This window comes from Orycteropus afer, unplaced genomic scaffold (assembly GCF_000298275.1).
Source record: "Orycteropus afer afer isolate SDZICR_OR568_19922 unplaced genomic scaffold, OryAfe1.0 scaffold00344, whole genome shotgun sequence".
NCBI lineage: Eukaryota > Metazoa > Chordata > Mammalia > Tubulidentata > Orycteropodidae > Orycteropus > Orycteropus afer.
Genome location: NW_006921931.1, coordinates 1,161,671 through 1,177,646, shown reverse-complemented (window position 1 = coordinate 1,177,646; position 15,976 = coordinate 1,161,671). Strand labels below are relative to the sequence as shown.

At 42.1% G+C, this 15,976-nt stretch overlaps 1 protein-coding gene across 1 annotated transcript; it reads right to left on the bottom strand.

The window, feature by feature from the left end:
• Positions 1-1,641: 1,641 nt before the first annotated feature.
• On the bottom strand, positions 1,642-15,094 carry LOC103206994 (cytochrome c oxidase subunit 7A-related protein, mitochondrial). The gene is made up of 3 exons (XM_007952527.1): positions 15,023-15,094; positions 3,034-3,162; positions 1,642-1,782 (listed from the first exon to the last, which is right to left on the bottom strand). The coding sequence occupies exons 1-3, from the start codon at positions 15,092-15,094 to the stop codon at positions 1,642-1,644; spliced, it is 342 nt and encodes a 113-aa protein (XP_007950718.1).
• Between the last annotated feature and the right edge of the window lie 882 nt (positions 15,095-15,976).

Here is a 15,976-nt window from a genome sequence, read left to right as displayed (position 1 = left end):
ATCGACTCAACGGCAGTGACTTTGGGTTTTTTTTGGTGTGGTATGCAAATTGTATCTCAATAAAGCTATTATTTTAAAAAATAGCTATAAAGAACACATTATTGGGACACTTGGGGGAATCTGAATATAGACTACATCTTAGTACTGCTATCAATGTTATGTATATTATGATAAATGTATTCTGGTTATATAGGAGAATGTCCTTATTCTTAGGACAAACTTGCTACAGTATTTATGGCTGAATTTTTATAATCCATAGTTTAATCTTAAATGATTCAGCTAAAACCAAATGTATGTGGGTACACGTACATTATGTGAGAAAGCAAGAAAAAGCAAAGATAGCAATATGCTGGTAACTGGTGATTTACATGAAGGTGATACAGACGTATATATTATACTACTCATGCTACCTTTCTGTAGTCTGAAATTTTTCAAAACAAAAACTTGTGGGAAATACCAAAGTTTAGACTTGAACAGATAAATAATGGCTACAAATAGTGCTACTAGGTATTTTCAAACATCGTATTCTAACCTCAGTGAGAGGTCACTGTTCCTTGCCATGGCAGGACATAGACCACCACTTTATAGATAATAAAATTCCACCTTTTTCAGCATTAATATAGGTGTAAGTAAAGTCCACCAATTGTGACAGCAAAGGAAATTAACATCTAAATGAACTGTGTGTTATAGGCACATTTCACTGAGGGGCAAGCAGGTTTCTTACAAGGATCCACATGGTAATCAGCAATATGCCATTAGCCTCCCATTACCTGACTTTGAGGAACCGTTTTGTAAAGATTATCTGGTGCCTAATTTAAAAAATAAATAAATAAATTATACTTAGGTATAAGATGCCTCTAGTGTTCTGAAATTATTCTGAAAGGTTATTTAAGAGAACTTCAAACTCTAAATTTTTCATTCCTGTATTTATTCCACAGCCCAAATAAATGATAATTTAAAGCCATAACATCTTTTAATAGTTAAAGGAGAATGTGTGGTATAGCTGCATTAATACAACAGACCTCAGTCTAAAGTGCAACACTACACAGGTGTTCTCTGTTCCCATGGTGGAATAAATACATAATAATGACACAGGAAATTTCAATAAGATCTGAGATGAGGCAAATAACCCTTTGAAACAAACTGCCCATGAATAGAGGATAATAATTGCAAGTAATTTCCATTAATATTGTACTGCAAGATGGGAAAATCCCCAAGGTGGCTACTAACTCACACTCCTCATTTCATGCACCAGGCCTTGGCTTCTGTCCTTCTTCCTCAGTCACATCCAAATCCAAAAAGCTTCTGCACTCCATGCTCTAAAACACAACCTTGGCACAGACTGTCATTAATGCAGCCCATGTGCAATCTTTATCTGGCACCTCCAGGGAAATCAGGGACTCAAATGCAGAGAGCAGCATCATTTGTTTAAACAATAGTTTTAACAGTCAGATGAGTTCTGACAGGCCATATGCATTTTATACACAAACTAAAATATTTTCATTATCTTGCCATTTTTCTTACAAAAATGTTAGGTAGTCCATCCATGTAAACAAAACAAAAAGAAATTATCAGAAACAATGAAAAATAAAAATTCAAAGGATTTATGCCAAAAAGCAAACCAGTCCTCTGCAGCCTAGCTCATTTGTTCCGGGGCTGTGAAGCCATGTAGAGGGCGATCAGGCAGTAGATGGTCCCTCCCAGTGTCAGCGCCATGGTGGTCCGGTAAAGCATTTGGTCAGGCAGGCCGCGTTTCAGGTGGACAGGCACACCATCGGATTTCTTGAAGGAAGAATTAACATGGACACAGTTGGTACCATTTCCAAGAAAAAATTTTAGAATTATCAGGCTAATAAAGAATAAATTTCTCTACTTTGTTAATCCCTCAATATATTGCAGAGAGAAAAGCCCTAATCCATCAGAACACTAACTGAATGCTGGTATATTTCCCTATAAATGAAGCTAAAGCTTGTAAATCCAATGCCATTCCAAAACGAAGCCCCAGGGAACACACATGCAACAAAACCCGAGTATCTAAGGAATTGATTACATATTGCTTAACTAGGAAAGAAGCACTGTGAATTTTCAAAGGCAAAGGTGCTCAGCAGCTGAGCAAAGGACTACAGATACAAGAAGTGCGCTACCTTTAGCCCGACATTGAGTTTAACTTCTGATCATAAATAGATGAAGTCTGAGCACACCAGGTCAATTAATAGGTTCAAGTCCATTTTGTATTCAAGTGCCTTCTTTCTGTTAAGCTGTTAAACTCCTGTTTAATAATGAGACTCTGTAAGTTAGTTAATCCATTATTTTATAGTCTCCTAAATCTTTGCCCACTGCATCTTAAGGCCCCAATTGTCCTCTGGAGTCTTACCAGATAAAAACGGATTGAATAAACAAGCTGAGCCTCTTCTGGATAGCTCAGTGAATTTTAGTATCAAGCAAGCAAAAAACAGAAGAAAACTTCCTACCAAATGTTGTGACACCTATCACAAAGCCAAATTTTATAGGTATGTACCTTTTGAATTATTCAGTGACATTATACATGCTACTGTTTCCTCCACCAATGGATGCTCAAGTGTTATATATGCAATTTGAAAACTATACTCTTAAATAAACCAAAACCAAACTCGCTGCCGTCGAGTCAGATCCGACCCACTGCAACCCACCCCCCCCTTGGGTTTCCGAGGCAGTATCTGTACGGAAGTAGATTGCCCAATCTTCCTTCCGAGGAGTGGCTGGTGGGTTTGGAACGCCAGCCTTTTGGTTAGCAGTCCAATGCCTTTGGCGCTACGCTACCAGAGCTCCCTGCTCTTAAATAACACCAAGAAAATTAACCACCCTCTTTTATAAGTTTCTAACAACATAGAGTTCTTCTGGTTTATGGATCAAACTAAGATCAAGACCATTCTATTTAAGGCAAAGTTGGGAATGTGGGTAGTGAGCTAGATTAAGACACAGTTTCATAAGGGGTTTAAGTTTTTAAGCCCATTTGTTTCATAGGCTTCTCTGTTCCAAAGGATTTTCCCTCACCTGGAAAAACTTCTGCAGCTCTGGAACTTTATTTCTCCCAGCATAATCATATGCAGAATCAGAGGTCAGTTTAGTTGGTGTGGCAAATATGATAGGTGCTGCTTCTGTGGAAACCACAGGCTTTAGTCCCTGCAAGAAGAAAGGAAAATGTCAAACTGAAAGGATGTCTGAACATCTGAATGAACCATTCAAGAAGCAGGCTGTCTGAATAGTGGAGGTTGTCATTCAGGCCCATGAGAGAGCAGAGGGCAGTTTCTTCAACTCTGTATTGTCCTCAAACTTTCAACATAAAACACTGGTTCACTCTCCCAGAACAAAGCCAGTCCAGAACACCTTGCCATTAAGTTTGGTGGGGTAAGCAGATATTAACAACAAAGGGCTTATCTGCTCTTCTAGAAATATTATGTCTATCTTCTTACAAATCCAGTAAAACATTAGTAATTTGTATGAACTTTTGATTAGAGATTTACCCAAACCTGGCTGTACTTCTCCTCTGGTTGAGCTGATGTACTAACACGAAATCTCTAACTCCGGAACGTACTGTAGAAACTTTCCCAGATACATAGTAAAAAAAAATCTCAATCTGGAAGAGTCTATAACTAAGAAACTTGTGTTTCAGGACCAAAAAACAAAACAAAACAAACAAAAAACTCAAGTAACTTAACTTTCTAGCATTAATAAACTTATGTTAAAAAATATATAGTAAAAATAATAAGGAAGCCTCAGTTTTCTCATCTGAAAATTATAAATAACAGTAACTGTAGTACCTACTACTGAAAGGGCTTGGGGGGTGGGTAGGACAAACTAACCAACCCACTGTCACTCGCGTCAATTTCGACTCATATCGACCCTATAGGGCAGAGTAGAAGCAGACTGCCTCATCTTTCACCCATGCAGCAGCTGGTGGGTTCGAACCACCAACCTTTTTGGCTTAGCAGTTTAGTAGTTAAGGTTGTGTGTCAACTTGGCTGGGCCTGGTTTTGAGTGGCTGGACAGCTGGATGTAGTTATTTCCCATGATGAGACTGGTACAACTCCACAATAGAATCTGCTGTGAGCAGCTGAGTAGCTGCCTTAGGGATGTGGCCTACTTCCAGTATATAAGACGACAGCTTTGGAAAGGTCTCTGAGCTTTTTGGCCTGCTTGGACCTCGATGCAGCCAAGACTTCATTCAGCAAGCAGCCTGCCACGTTGTCTGCTGATCTTGGGATTGTTCCTGGACTTGAACCAGCGATGTGACATGCCATGTTGTCTGCTAATCTCGGGACCGTGCCATTTCACTTGTTGACCCTAGGTTTGTCAGCCTCAGCAGCCAGCAGCTACCTGAGTTAAAAGATGCCTCCAGCTTCAGTGGGCTGGGAGCAAGAGGCACAGCTAAAGCCCAAGCTCAAGGGGCCTTCATCTAGCCACTAGAGCTGGCACTATGAACTCAGACTTCTAGCCTCCTAAACTGTAAGAGAATAAAGATAAAGCCCTGTTTGTTAAAGCCATACATTTGTGGTATGTCTGTTACAGCAGCACTAGATAAGCAAAACAGCAGCCAAGTGCTTTAACCACTGTACCACCAGGGCTCCTCTGAAAGGGCTGCATGAAGTAACAATATGTATCTAAAACAGTGTCTGGCACACAGTGGATATTCAGTAAATTGAAACTGAATGCAATCTGGGGTTAACAAAGATTTGGTATTTGCAGCTCTCTCAGCCGTTAAGTATAAAGGAGGGACAAGCACACAGGTTTAAAAAGAATCTAAGAGGAACTCTGTCTAAAGGAGTAAACCTACAATGACAGACATAAAGTCAGTTCTCCCAAAATACCTGCAGATTAAAATAAGGAGTTACATCCTTTGGTATTTGAAACCATTCTTTGGTATTAAATTCTAACTAGGAAAATAATTTTTTTTTCATTGAAAAGCAGAGTTCAAGTCCAGCCTGTTCATTTTAAAGAGGAAAAGGGAAACATCTTGCCCAAATTAATATAGGCATCGGACTTCTGGTTCTTGATTTCTTCAGAGAAATCCAAATTGACATATAACTGACAAGACCTATCACATATTAAAAACATCAATATCACTCCCACCAAGCATGCATCAGGATCAACAAGGCAATAAAAAGGTATTAAAGTAAACTCAGTGTCTATTTCTTATGATACAGTCTAGTAAATGAGGATGAACCATGGCCTTTTTTTCTGTATTGCATTCATTCTTTTCAACATGTATACTGAGCATTTACTCTAAACCAGAAATCCACAATGAACAAGACAGACACAATTTCTGCCAACAGGATACTGTCATGGAACAGAAGCAGCTGATATTCACTGAGCCATTGGGACATGTGTGCCATTACAAACCCTAGGAAGATGTCACTATTCCCACTTCACAGAGGAGAAAACGAGATCAGAGAAGGTAACCTGCCTAAGACTATACAGCTAAAAGACAGAGTCAAGATTTAAAACTCAAGTCTCTCTAAAGTCCAGCATCCACCATCACCACCACCAACACCTCCCATCATCAACTGGTACTTAAAATCAACAACCCATTTAAAGAGAGAGTTAGGCCAGTCAGCTGTTAGCCTACATTTGGTATTTAACATAGTCAAAGACTCCAAAGGAGTAAGAGATGGGAAAGAGAGGCACCGTAAGTGATGCAAACGATAGTACAGGACTGCGCAGCGTTTCATTCTGTTGTACACAGGATCAGTATGAGATGAAACCAACTCAACGGCACCTAACAACAATACTAACCAATACGTTGGCAGTTTGAATGCACCCAGAGGCACCACAGAAAACAAGCCTGGAGATCTGCTTCTGTAAAGACTTGTTACTGTGTGCCATCAGGTTGATTCTGAACCATAGTGACCTTATGTGACAGAACAGAACTGCCCCATAGGGTTTCCTAGGCTTTCATCTTTACAGGAGCAGATCACCACGTCTCTTCTCCCATAGAGAGGTGGGTTTGAACCACTGATCTTTTAGTTAACAGGCAAGCACTTAACCATTGCACTACCAGGGCTCCTTCTGTAAAGATTACTGCTATTGAAAAGCCTATGGAACTCATTTTGACACTTTAACAAAGGGGTCAGAATTGCCTTGATGGCAACCGGTTTGTTGTTGTTTTAAACTATTGAGATAGCAAGGCTGAAATGGATCGCTATTGAATTGCAGAATTTCAGACATTCTCCATCACTGCATGAGCTCATTGTTATTTTCTCCTGAGGATCATTTCCCCTTGAATGCAAAAATTTAAAAACTCTTCCTATCAAGTATTCCAAAAATGGTTTGAAATTAAATTCATGTTTTGACAGGACTAATGTGAGAGCATTTTTAGAAGGGATCACACCTAATTGCTTTGTGTTTATTCACCCATCAAATGATTCAAAACTACTGCAAAGTTTCTGAACACTATTATCTGAAGAAAGGAATATCAAACATGCTAACAGCTTTCAATATTTCCATTTATAACACTGTAAAAGTATGGGGTACATAATTTTAAGCTATCTATAATCACATCATCTCAACTCATCAATTATTATGAATTATATATTCTCTTCCAACTGTATATTCTCTTCCAATCTTTATCTGTATTCATCTTCATGTTGTTGTTATGTGCCGTCGAGTCGGCCCCGACTCACAGTGACCCCTCTCTGGGTTTCCCAGGCAGTATCACTATGGAAGTACATTGCCCAACCTTCCTTCCGAGAAGTAGCTGATAGGTTTGGACCATCAGCCTTCTAGTTAGCAGTCAAGTGTCTTAAACACTATGCTACCAGAGCTCCCATGCATCTTCATAGTTCTGTGTAAAATCCTGTATCCTTTATTTGTTCATAAGCATTTTTTTTCAAGTTACTACACAATCTTCATAACTGTCACTAAATTTACTTCTCACAACAACCCTGCAAACGAGGTATTATTGGCCTATGTTATAGATGATTAAAACAAAGCTCAGAGATTCCATAAAGAAGTGGGGATTCAAACTCACACATTTTTAATATACCATACTATCAATAATTAAGCTCTCTTGTCCCCAAAGGTAAAAGAAATTAATTAGGTGGTGAGGTGCTTCACCTAACGATTATTAAACCTCCTAACAATGTAAGGGTTGTCAATGTTTCCAACATTTCAAGGAATCTAATCTCTAACCCTTAGGGCTCTCCAGAATGTACTTGACCAGGAAGCTATTTTTACAGGGAAGGATTCAAGAGCAGATCTCTTTACCTATGCCTCTTCAGAGGACAGTGGTGGTCCACCTGCTGCATTCTGGCCTTCTATGTTCAACTCCTGGCAATGCATCTCATGAGAAGCCACTACCCATCTATTAGTGGAAGCCTATATGCTATGATGCCTAACAGGTTTCAGCAGAGCTTCCAGACTAAAATAGTAGGAAGAAAAGCTTGGTGATCTATGTTCGAAAAGCAGCCAATGAAAACCCTACAGATCACAATGGTTCACTTTGTTCCACTGTATCTAGGATCCCTGCAGTGCAACAGGTTACTCTATATATGTGGCCTTTCTAGCCCTAGGTCTGTAGTTCTGTCAAGATGATTTGCCAGGCCACAATCTTGCCAAGTGATTGGAGAATTTAATGTGAAAATAAGGTGTCTGTGGCCTACTGAGGGGTCAATTTGTGGTCCTAGTGGGAGGAGTAGGCTTATAAAAGGGCTAATCCCACAGGTGTTAAGGGGATCTCACTACCATCAAGAGTCTGGAGTGGAGCACTTCCTTTGGGCCTGGGCCCTCCCCTACGAAGCTCCTAGACCCAGGAGAGTGCAAACACTGAAGGCAGCGAGAGATGGCACTGCCGTGGCACAAGATGGAAGGAACCAGGAGACCAGTGCAATATGGCTGCAGTGGGTTCCCGGCCCACAGAGCAAGATATTTGAGTGCCTTCAGGCAGGAGGTTTGCTGGCAGAGCAGATTACTTCTGGGTACTTGTCAGTGAACCTAAAGGGCTTAACACTTGTCCAAGCAGTGGCAGAGGCCAGGCCGATAGGGACCCAGTAGCGGAGGCTGCCTGTGTGCACAGGCAAGGAACTAAGAGCTGTCTTGGTTGGAAGCTATCCTGATTGAAGAACTGTCTCCTGTCTCCTGAGTGGTTCCTGTTACTTCCACATTGATCCTGATCCTGAGTTGTAGTCTGTTACTTCTGTAATAAACCATATAATTTTGAGTATTGTCTGTGAATTCTGCGCAGCCATTGCAACGAATTATCAAACTCAGTAGAGAAGTAAAGAGTGTTGTGAAGAGGGCAACTTGGTGTCAGAAATGGTATGAAAATTGGAGACTAGAGGTATGTTTGGGAGCTCTGGTAGCATAGGGAGCTCTGGTAGCATAGTGGCTAAGACACTTGCCTGCTAACCAGACGGCTGGCGGTTCAAACCCACCAGCCACTCTCGGAAGGAAGGTTGGGCAATCCTACTTCCGTAGTGATATTGCCTCGGAAACCCAAGGAGGGGTCGCTATGAGCCAGGTTTGACTCGACGGCACATAACAACAACAACAACAAGAGGTATGTTTCTTCTCCTCCCTCTCCCTGAAGTTAGGCGACTTCTGACAAAACTAGATTACAAGTCCCATAAGTCAGAAGGCTGATTTGATGGCGGCTAACAACATTCAGCTTCCAGGGCTGTTGTTGCCTCAGCCTAGAATTGTGAGCCTCACATATATTCCTCCCCTTCTCATGACAACATCCTTCCACACACTCAGGCCCAAAACCTTGGAGTCATTCTTGACATCTCTCGCTTACACACTTGCAAATCCTTTTGGCTTTGCCTTCTAAATATATTGCAACCGCTTCTCACCCTTCTCCATCAATCTACACCCTGATCCAAGCTACCATCATCTTGCACCTGAATATTTAATTTACAAAAGCTTCCTTAATGGTCACCCTGCCTCCAGCCTCACTGCAATCTGCTCTTAATACAGTAATCAGAGATTCTGTTCAGACAGAGGATGTTACTAACTCACTGCTGTTGAGTAAGATCCGACACATATAGTGACCCCTCCTTGGATTTCCGAGGCAGTATCTCTACGGAAGGAGATTGCCCAGTCTTTTTTCTGAGGAGTGGATGATGGGTTTGAACCACCAGTCTTCTGGTTAGCAGTCAAATGCCTTAGGCACTATGCCACGAGAAATTCTGCAAAGGATTCACAGCTCACTAAGTAAAACCCAAAGTCCTTACAGAGGTTTTCAAGGGTCCACGAAGTAAACCTCTCAGGCACCAGGCTCATTCCCTGTGCCTAGAGTGCTCCTCTTCAGGTATCCACAAGCCTCCCTCATCTCCTTCAGGACTTTGCCCATACGTCACCTTCTTAAGGAGACCTTCCCTGTCTACCCTTTTTAAAAATGCATGTCCTCCTTTTGACCTTGCTACAGCTCCCTACCTCTCTTTCTGATCACCAGCTAACACATTTTATTTTACTTTGTTTACTGTGTCTCCCCTCTACAACAAGAGAAGCTCCATGAGGGCAGGATTTGGGTATGTTTTAGTCACTGCTCTATGTCCCAAGAAGTAGAAAAACAACTCACACAGAGAGATCATTCAATAAATATTGCTGAATGTACCAATATATGTTAAGGAAGGCTACAGCTTCATCACACATAGAACTGAATAGTACAGAACCAGTCATGTAAGTCTGCACTGACAGCAGACACATCCCATTTCGATGACAAGACAATTAAAAGCCACTCTTAAAATAGGTGGATAACAGATTAAGCAGGAATCACAGATTCAACATCAAAATCTCTTAGCTGTTTCTATAGTCACTATCTCAAAAATCAATTAAGAGCCATTCAACCCCAAACACATTTTGAACTCTTGCTGATAGTCTATTTTATTTGCTCCAGATTTTGAAAAAGTAACCATGGAATTTTTTAATTTTTTTTTTAACCCAGAGATGTCTGAGGAAGAAATAAGCATTACATAATTTTTTAAAAAATTTTTTAAATGATAAAAATTTATTAACTCTTTCACTCTGATTTAGGACTAGAAACAAGTTTCAATCCACCATGTCTGAAGTCCTTCATTTCTAAGTGCCAGCTAGGTATCACCATCACCATGTCACCCTAACACCTCACACTCTGCACTTCCAGAACTCACTCCTCCATTGCACTCATAAGCCTTTTCAGAGCTCCCTGTTTCTGTGGAAAGCACCACCACCTTCCCACTCACCAGTCATCCTGAAGTCCTCCTTCCTCATCCCCAACATCTCTTCCTATCTCCAGGACCTTTGATTCTTTCTCCATTCCTATTCAGAAGACCTTCAACTATTCTAGGGGATAACAGGCATCCCTATCTCTGGTCTTCCTGCTCCAATTCCATCAAATTATCTTTTCAGAGCATAGCTCTGAATGTGGAACAAAACTCAAAACCATAAAAAAAAAAATAAAAATAAAAAAAGACTAGGCATAGTGGACTGACAGAGACTGGTGGAAGCCCCAGACTATGGCCTTTAGAAAGCCTTCAGGCCTGGAAATAAACTCAGCCCAAAGCCTCAACCTTCAGCCAAACAATAAACAGGCCTATAAGGTGAACAATAACACCAGGGAGGTACACACTCATTAGAACAATCAACCATACAAGATCAACAGGACAGTATTTGCCCAGGGATAAAGCTCAGAAAGCAGGAAGGGATAGGAAAGAAGGATGAAGGGAAACGGTAAATGCAGGCAGGAAGTGGCAAGAGTGCAGTTACATTGTAGGGATTGCAATCAATGTCACGAAACAGAATGTGCATGAATTAGGTATCATCTAATCCCAACATTAACAGCAAAATTCAAAAAAACAGAAAACAACAAATGTTGGCAAGGGTGTGGAAGGCAGTGTATGCAACACTCATACACTGGTTGTGAGACTGTAAGATGGTACAACCACTGGGGAAAACAGTATGGTGCTTCCTTAAGAAGTTGGAAATAGAAATACTATATAATCCAGCAATCCCACTACTAGGTATATATTCTATAGAAATAAGAGCTGTGATACAAACAGATATATGCACACCCACGTTCATCACAGCATTATTCACAATAGCAAAAGGATGGAAACAACCTAAGTGACCTTCAACAGACAAATGGATAAACAAACTATGGTACATGCTCATAATGGAATACTATGCAACATTAAACAAAAATGATGAATCTGCAAAACATCTCACAATATGGCTGAACCTAGAAGACATTATGCTGAGTGAAATCAGTCATTTACAAAAGGACAATTATTTTATGAGAACACTATTGCAAAATGTTACAGTTTATACACCGAAAGAATTGTTCTTTCAGGGATGGAAGAGGAAAGGAGGGACGATCACCAACTAGAGGGTGGACACGTATTAACTTGGGTGAGGGGAAAGGCAATGTACAATAAGGGTGAGGCCAGCACAAAATCATCAAGGCAGTGGATGGCACGGGGAAGAGCACAACAGTTAATGGTAACAAAGGTGAATACATACACACTCCTGCAATAATGGTAATGACAATAATTTAGGAGTGGATGCAAAGATAGACACTCCATCTGAAGAGGGGTGAGAAGGTGAGTGGGACTATACCCACTTGTATACATAGGTTTGACAGAGATTATCTCTACCTATGTACTTGTATGTGCTGCAAATGTATTTGTGACTGTAGTACAGCATACAGTGGGCAAAGTTAAGAAAACGTCTTAGTCATCACCAAACACTTTGTGGGAATGAGTCACTGGATATGAAGGCTCAGGACCATAGTCTTAGGGGACACTAAGGTCAATTAGCCTAACACATTCCACAAGGTTCTACATCCTAATTTGGTGAGTAGCAACTGGAGTCTTAAAAGCTCATGAGCAGCCATCTAAGGTACAACTATTGGTCTCTCCCTGTCCAGAGCAAAGAAGAATAAAGAAAAACAAAGACACAGGAAATGATTAGTCCAAAGGACTAATGGGACATGTGAACCCAAACCTCCATGACCCTGAGACCAGAAGAACTAGATGGTACCCAGCTACCACTGCTGACCACTCTTAAGGGATCACAATAAGAGGTCCCAGATAGAGTGGGGGGAAAATGTGGAACAAAACTCAAAATCACGAAAAAAAGACCAAAGTCTGATGAAGATTGGTGGAACCCCTGAGACTATGGCCCTTAGACACCCTTCAAACTAGGAACGGAACGTAACACCCTGTGACTCAAGTGGCAGCCAAACAAGAGACAGGTCTATAAGGTGAACAGTAATATCAGGAGGGTATGTACTCATCAGAACAATCAAGCATAGGAGATCAAGAGGACAGCTTTTGCCCAGAGATGGAGCTAGGAAGGCAGGAGATGAGAAGGAAGAATGATGGGAAGGGTGGATATAAGGAGGAAGTGGGAAGAATGCTGTTACAGTGTGGGAATTGCAGTAAATGTCACAAAAGAAAATGTGTATGGATTGTTGAATGGAAAACCAATTTGTTCTGTAAACTTTCACCCAAATCACAATAAAAAGCAAAAACAAAAAACAAAACATAGCTCTGGCCATGGCACTTGCTCCTCTAGCCATAAACCTTGAATCATCATGAAACCAAAGAATGGCTTTATCTCAACTTCTGGATGAGACTCTATCACAACTATCTTCATCAAGTTGCTTTGTAAATTTCTACTTATTTCTCACAAAATTAAGTTCCACCATCCTAGGTCCTTCATGATCTACCTCCATCTGCTGCAACCAAACATACCTACTCAATGACTGCCGTACAGCCGCTTTTCCCTTCTCCACTCTCATGGTTCTCTTTACCTAGAACATCATTCTACCACCCTAACTAGGAATCATTGGGCCATGGTAAAATTATATTTCACTTTTTAAGAAACTTCAAACTGTTTTCCAAAAAGTTTGTACCACTTCATATTCTCACCAACAACATAGTACTATTCCAGTTTATTCATACTTTCACCAACATTTGTTATTGTCTGTCTTTTTCATTATAGGCAATCTAATGTGTGAAGCAGTACCTCAATGTCGTTTTGATTTGTTATTTCCCTAATGAATAATGATAGGAGCTCTGGTAGTACAGTGGTAAAAAGCATCAACTGCTAACCAGAATGTCATATGCTGAAACCCACCAGCCATTCCATGGGAGAAAGATGTGGCAGTTTGCTTCCGTAAAAATTATAGCCTTGGAAACCCTACGGGGCAGTCCTATTCTGTCCTAGTCAAAATGAACTCAATGATAGGTTTTTGGAAAGGGGGCAGAGACTGACTGGGCAAGGTAGAAGGGAACTCACTAAAGGTGATGTAATGCTCTATACATTCAAAGAGGTATGGGTCACAGAGTGTATGTATCTGTCAAAACTCATCAAACTGTAACACTTAAGATGTGTGCATTTAAAACTGCATTTCCTTTATAGTTGAAGTAGGTAAGATAGAAATGGCTATTTTCCTATAAATCACCATAACACTGCTTACCATCTTTACTTTAGAACTCATTACCAATTTGGTTTCAGTGACACCACAGTTAGTTTCCCTTCTAATCTCAGACTGCTCTAACCTCCTTTCATGTTTCTGTAGTCTAATCTTGGTCCTACCTTCCTTCTCCTCGGAAGGAAAGTTGGGCAATCTACTTCCCTATCGATACTGCCTCAGAAACTCAAGGAGGGGTCGCTGTGAGTCGGGTCCAACTCGACGGCACATAACAACAACCTTCTTTCTCTATACACTCTCTCTGGGTGAGCTCTTCTCTACCACAAATTCTATTACCACACATAAGCTAAAGACATACAGATCTCTCTACTGAACTCCATATTTATAATCCAGCTTATACTAGACATTAATAATTACAAGCTCGATGTGTATAAACCTAGATCCTTTCACCCTATCCCTCAAAAAAAAAAAAAAAAATCATAAAACCACCTAAAAAAATAAAAGTAAGAGAATTGCCCTTCTTATTGTAGATAATAGCACATCTAATCTTAGATTGAGATCATTTCTTAAGCATACCTGGGCCCCTTGTTATTCCAGGTATTTTCCAACTGCTAGTCAGTCCACACACACACACACACACACACACACACACCATAGTAAATTTAGTAATACCTACTAAAACTGCCCTAGGAGCTCTGGTAGCACAGTGTCTAAGGCACTTGACTGCTAACCAGAAGGCTAGCGGTTCAAACCCACCAGCCACTCCTCGGAAGGCAGGTTGGGTAATCTACTTCCGTAATGATACTGCCTCGGCAACCCAAGGAGGGGTCGCTATGAGTCGGGGCCGACTCCACGCACCCAACAACAACAAAACTGCCCTAGATGAAACTGAGCTCACAATAAATGAAGTAACTTAGGCAAGGTCGCATAATGAAAGCAGCAGAGCCAGGAATTGAGCCTAAAATCTATCTGGGACTCTAAAATCCCTCATCTCCACACTACTCAGCCTGAACTTCAATTGGCAGAAATAAATGGCCTTTTTTGACCTTCCAATTAATGGGGATCCTTCAATGATTTCACAGTTGGAAAACTGTGTGCTCGTTCCCTGTAACTGCCTAGTACCCTAAACATTTGAAGGAACAAGGTAAGACTCTTAACCCAGATCGTACTGCCTGCCATTGGCCCTACGCCTTCCATCCACTCCGCTCTCAATCTTATGCTTAAGTAAGGCTGTGGCACCAGGGTGACAATGGGGCGTTGGAGAGCCCGAAAAGCTGGACCTTCTGGGAAAGAGGGGCAAGATGGAACGTCAGCCTCTGTCAGGTCACATTCTGGTCCCTGCTGATCCGACAAGCCATCTGGCTTAGACAAACAACGACCCCGAGGGTCACCTTGACCCTTGCCGAATACGAAACCCATCTTCCGCGCAGGACCAGCCCCGTCGGGGCAACAACTCTAGGAAGAAGAGTCTGGATGACTGCAGCAAGCCGATGTGGAAAAACGCCAAGGATAACGGGATAAATTAACAGAAACGCGGGCAGACGCTTCCCAGCCTCCAGCTCCGCGACTCTCTGGAGCAGACGGCTCAAGCCGCCAGTTTTCTTGTCGAAGCCTGCCCAGCTCGACCCGTACCTGCGGGGTATAGGCATCAGAAGCCCAAGTTCCTGTCAACTTCTGCGTGAAGCCACTGAACTTGTAATACATGATGCCCGGTGTCCCGCTTCCCGCAACCGCTGCCTGCGCGACAGTCCCAGAAAAGGACCCCGCCTCCCCGGCGGTCTCCCCAAGGCTCAGTCCAAGGACCCTGCTCCAAGAGACAGGCTGCCCAGAGACCGCCTAATTTAAACCATGGCTTCTTAAGCCATATCAAGGACAGAGAATTCGGGTTCCCAAGACCAAAAAAGGCTAAACCAACTCTAGAACAGCTAGGAAAGCTGCTGTATCTGAAACTGCAGAAAATACGAGACACACACTTCGGGCAGTGCTGAGACGCCTTAAGCAATGCGCAAGCGCTCCGCGGACTGAGCCTGGGCGCTGAGGTACTCGGCCGAGTCGGAAGGGGCGGTCTCTGGGAGGGGCCTGGTGCTGGAGGGGCGGGGCGAGGGGCAGGGCCGTGGACTGGACCGCAAGGCAGGAAAGGAGGGGCTATGCAGAGGCGGAGTTGAGGCAAGACTGGCGTGGAGTGAGAACTCCTTCAAGCGGTAAGAGCCTGTGCTGTGAGGCCAATGCTGGTTGAGCTGACAGCTTTATTTCCTTTATTAAACTTTATTGCATGTAGTCTCATTTATTTCTTCCCCGACGTAGACCACCTCTTAAGGAGCTCCACTCTTACTCAATTTGCCCAGGAGTATTGATCCCGTATCCGGGTTCCTATGACAACCTGGGAATGGGACCAAGTAAGTAAATTTGAAAGCACCTGCGGAAGGCTGTAGAGTGCTAAGGACTATTGTTGTTGTTTGTTGTTAAGTGCCCTCGAGTCATTTCCGACTCACAGCGACCCATGCACAGCAGAACGAAACACTGCCCGATCCCGCGCCAGCCCCACAATCCCTGCTATACTTGAGCCCATCATCGCAGCCACCGTAT

Excerpts from the sequence above, each read along its gene's own strand:
- LOC103206994 (XM_007952527.1), bottom strand. The coding sequence starts at position 15,094 with ATGTATTACAAGTTCAGTGGCTTCACGCAGAAGTTGACAGGAACTTGG. Across the intron at positions 3,163-15,022 it reads CTGATGCCTATACCCCGCAG|GGACTAAAGCCTGTGGTTTC; the intron begins GTACGGGTCGAG and ends TTCTTCTTGCAG. Across the intron at positions 1,783-3,033 it reads AGCTGCAGAAGTTTTTCCAG|AAATCCGATGGTGTGCCTGT; the intron begins GTGAGGGAAAAT and ends TCTTCCTTCAAG.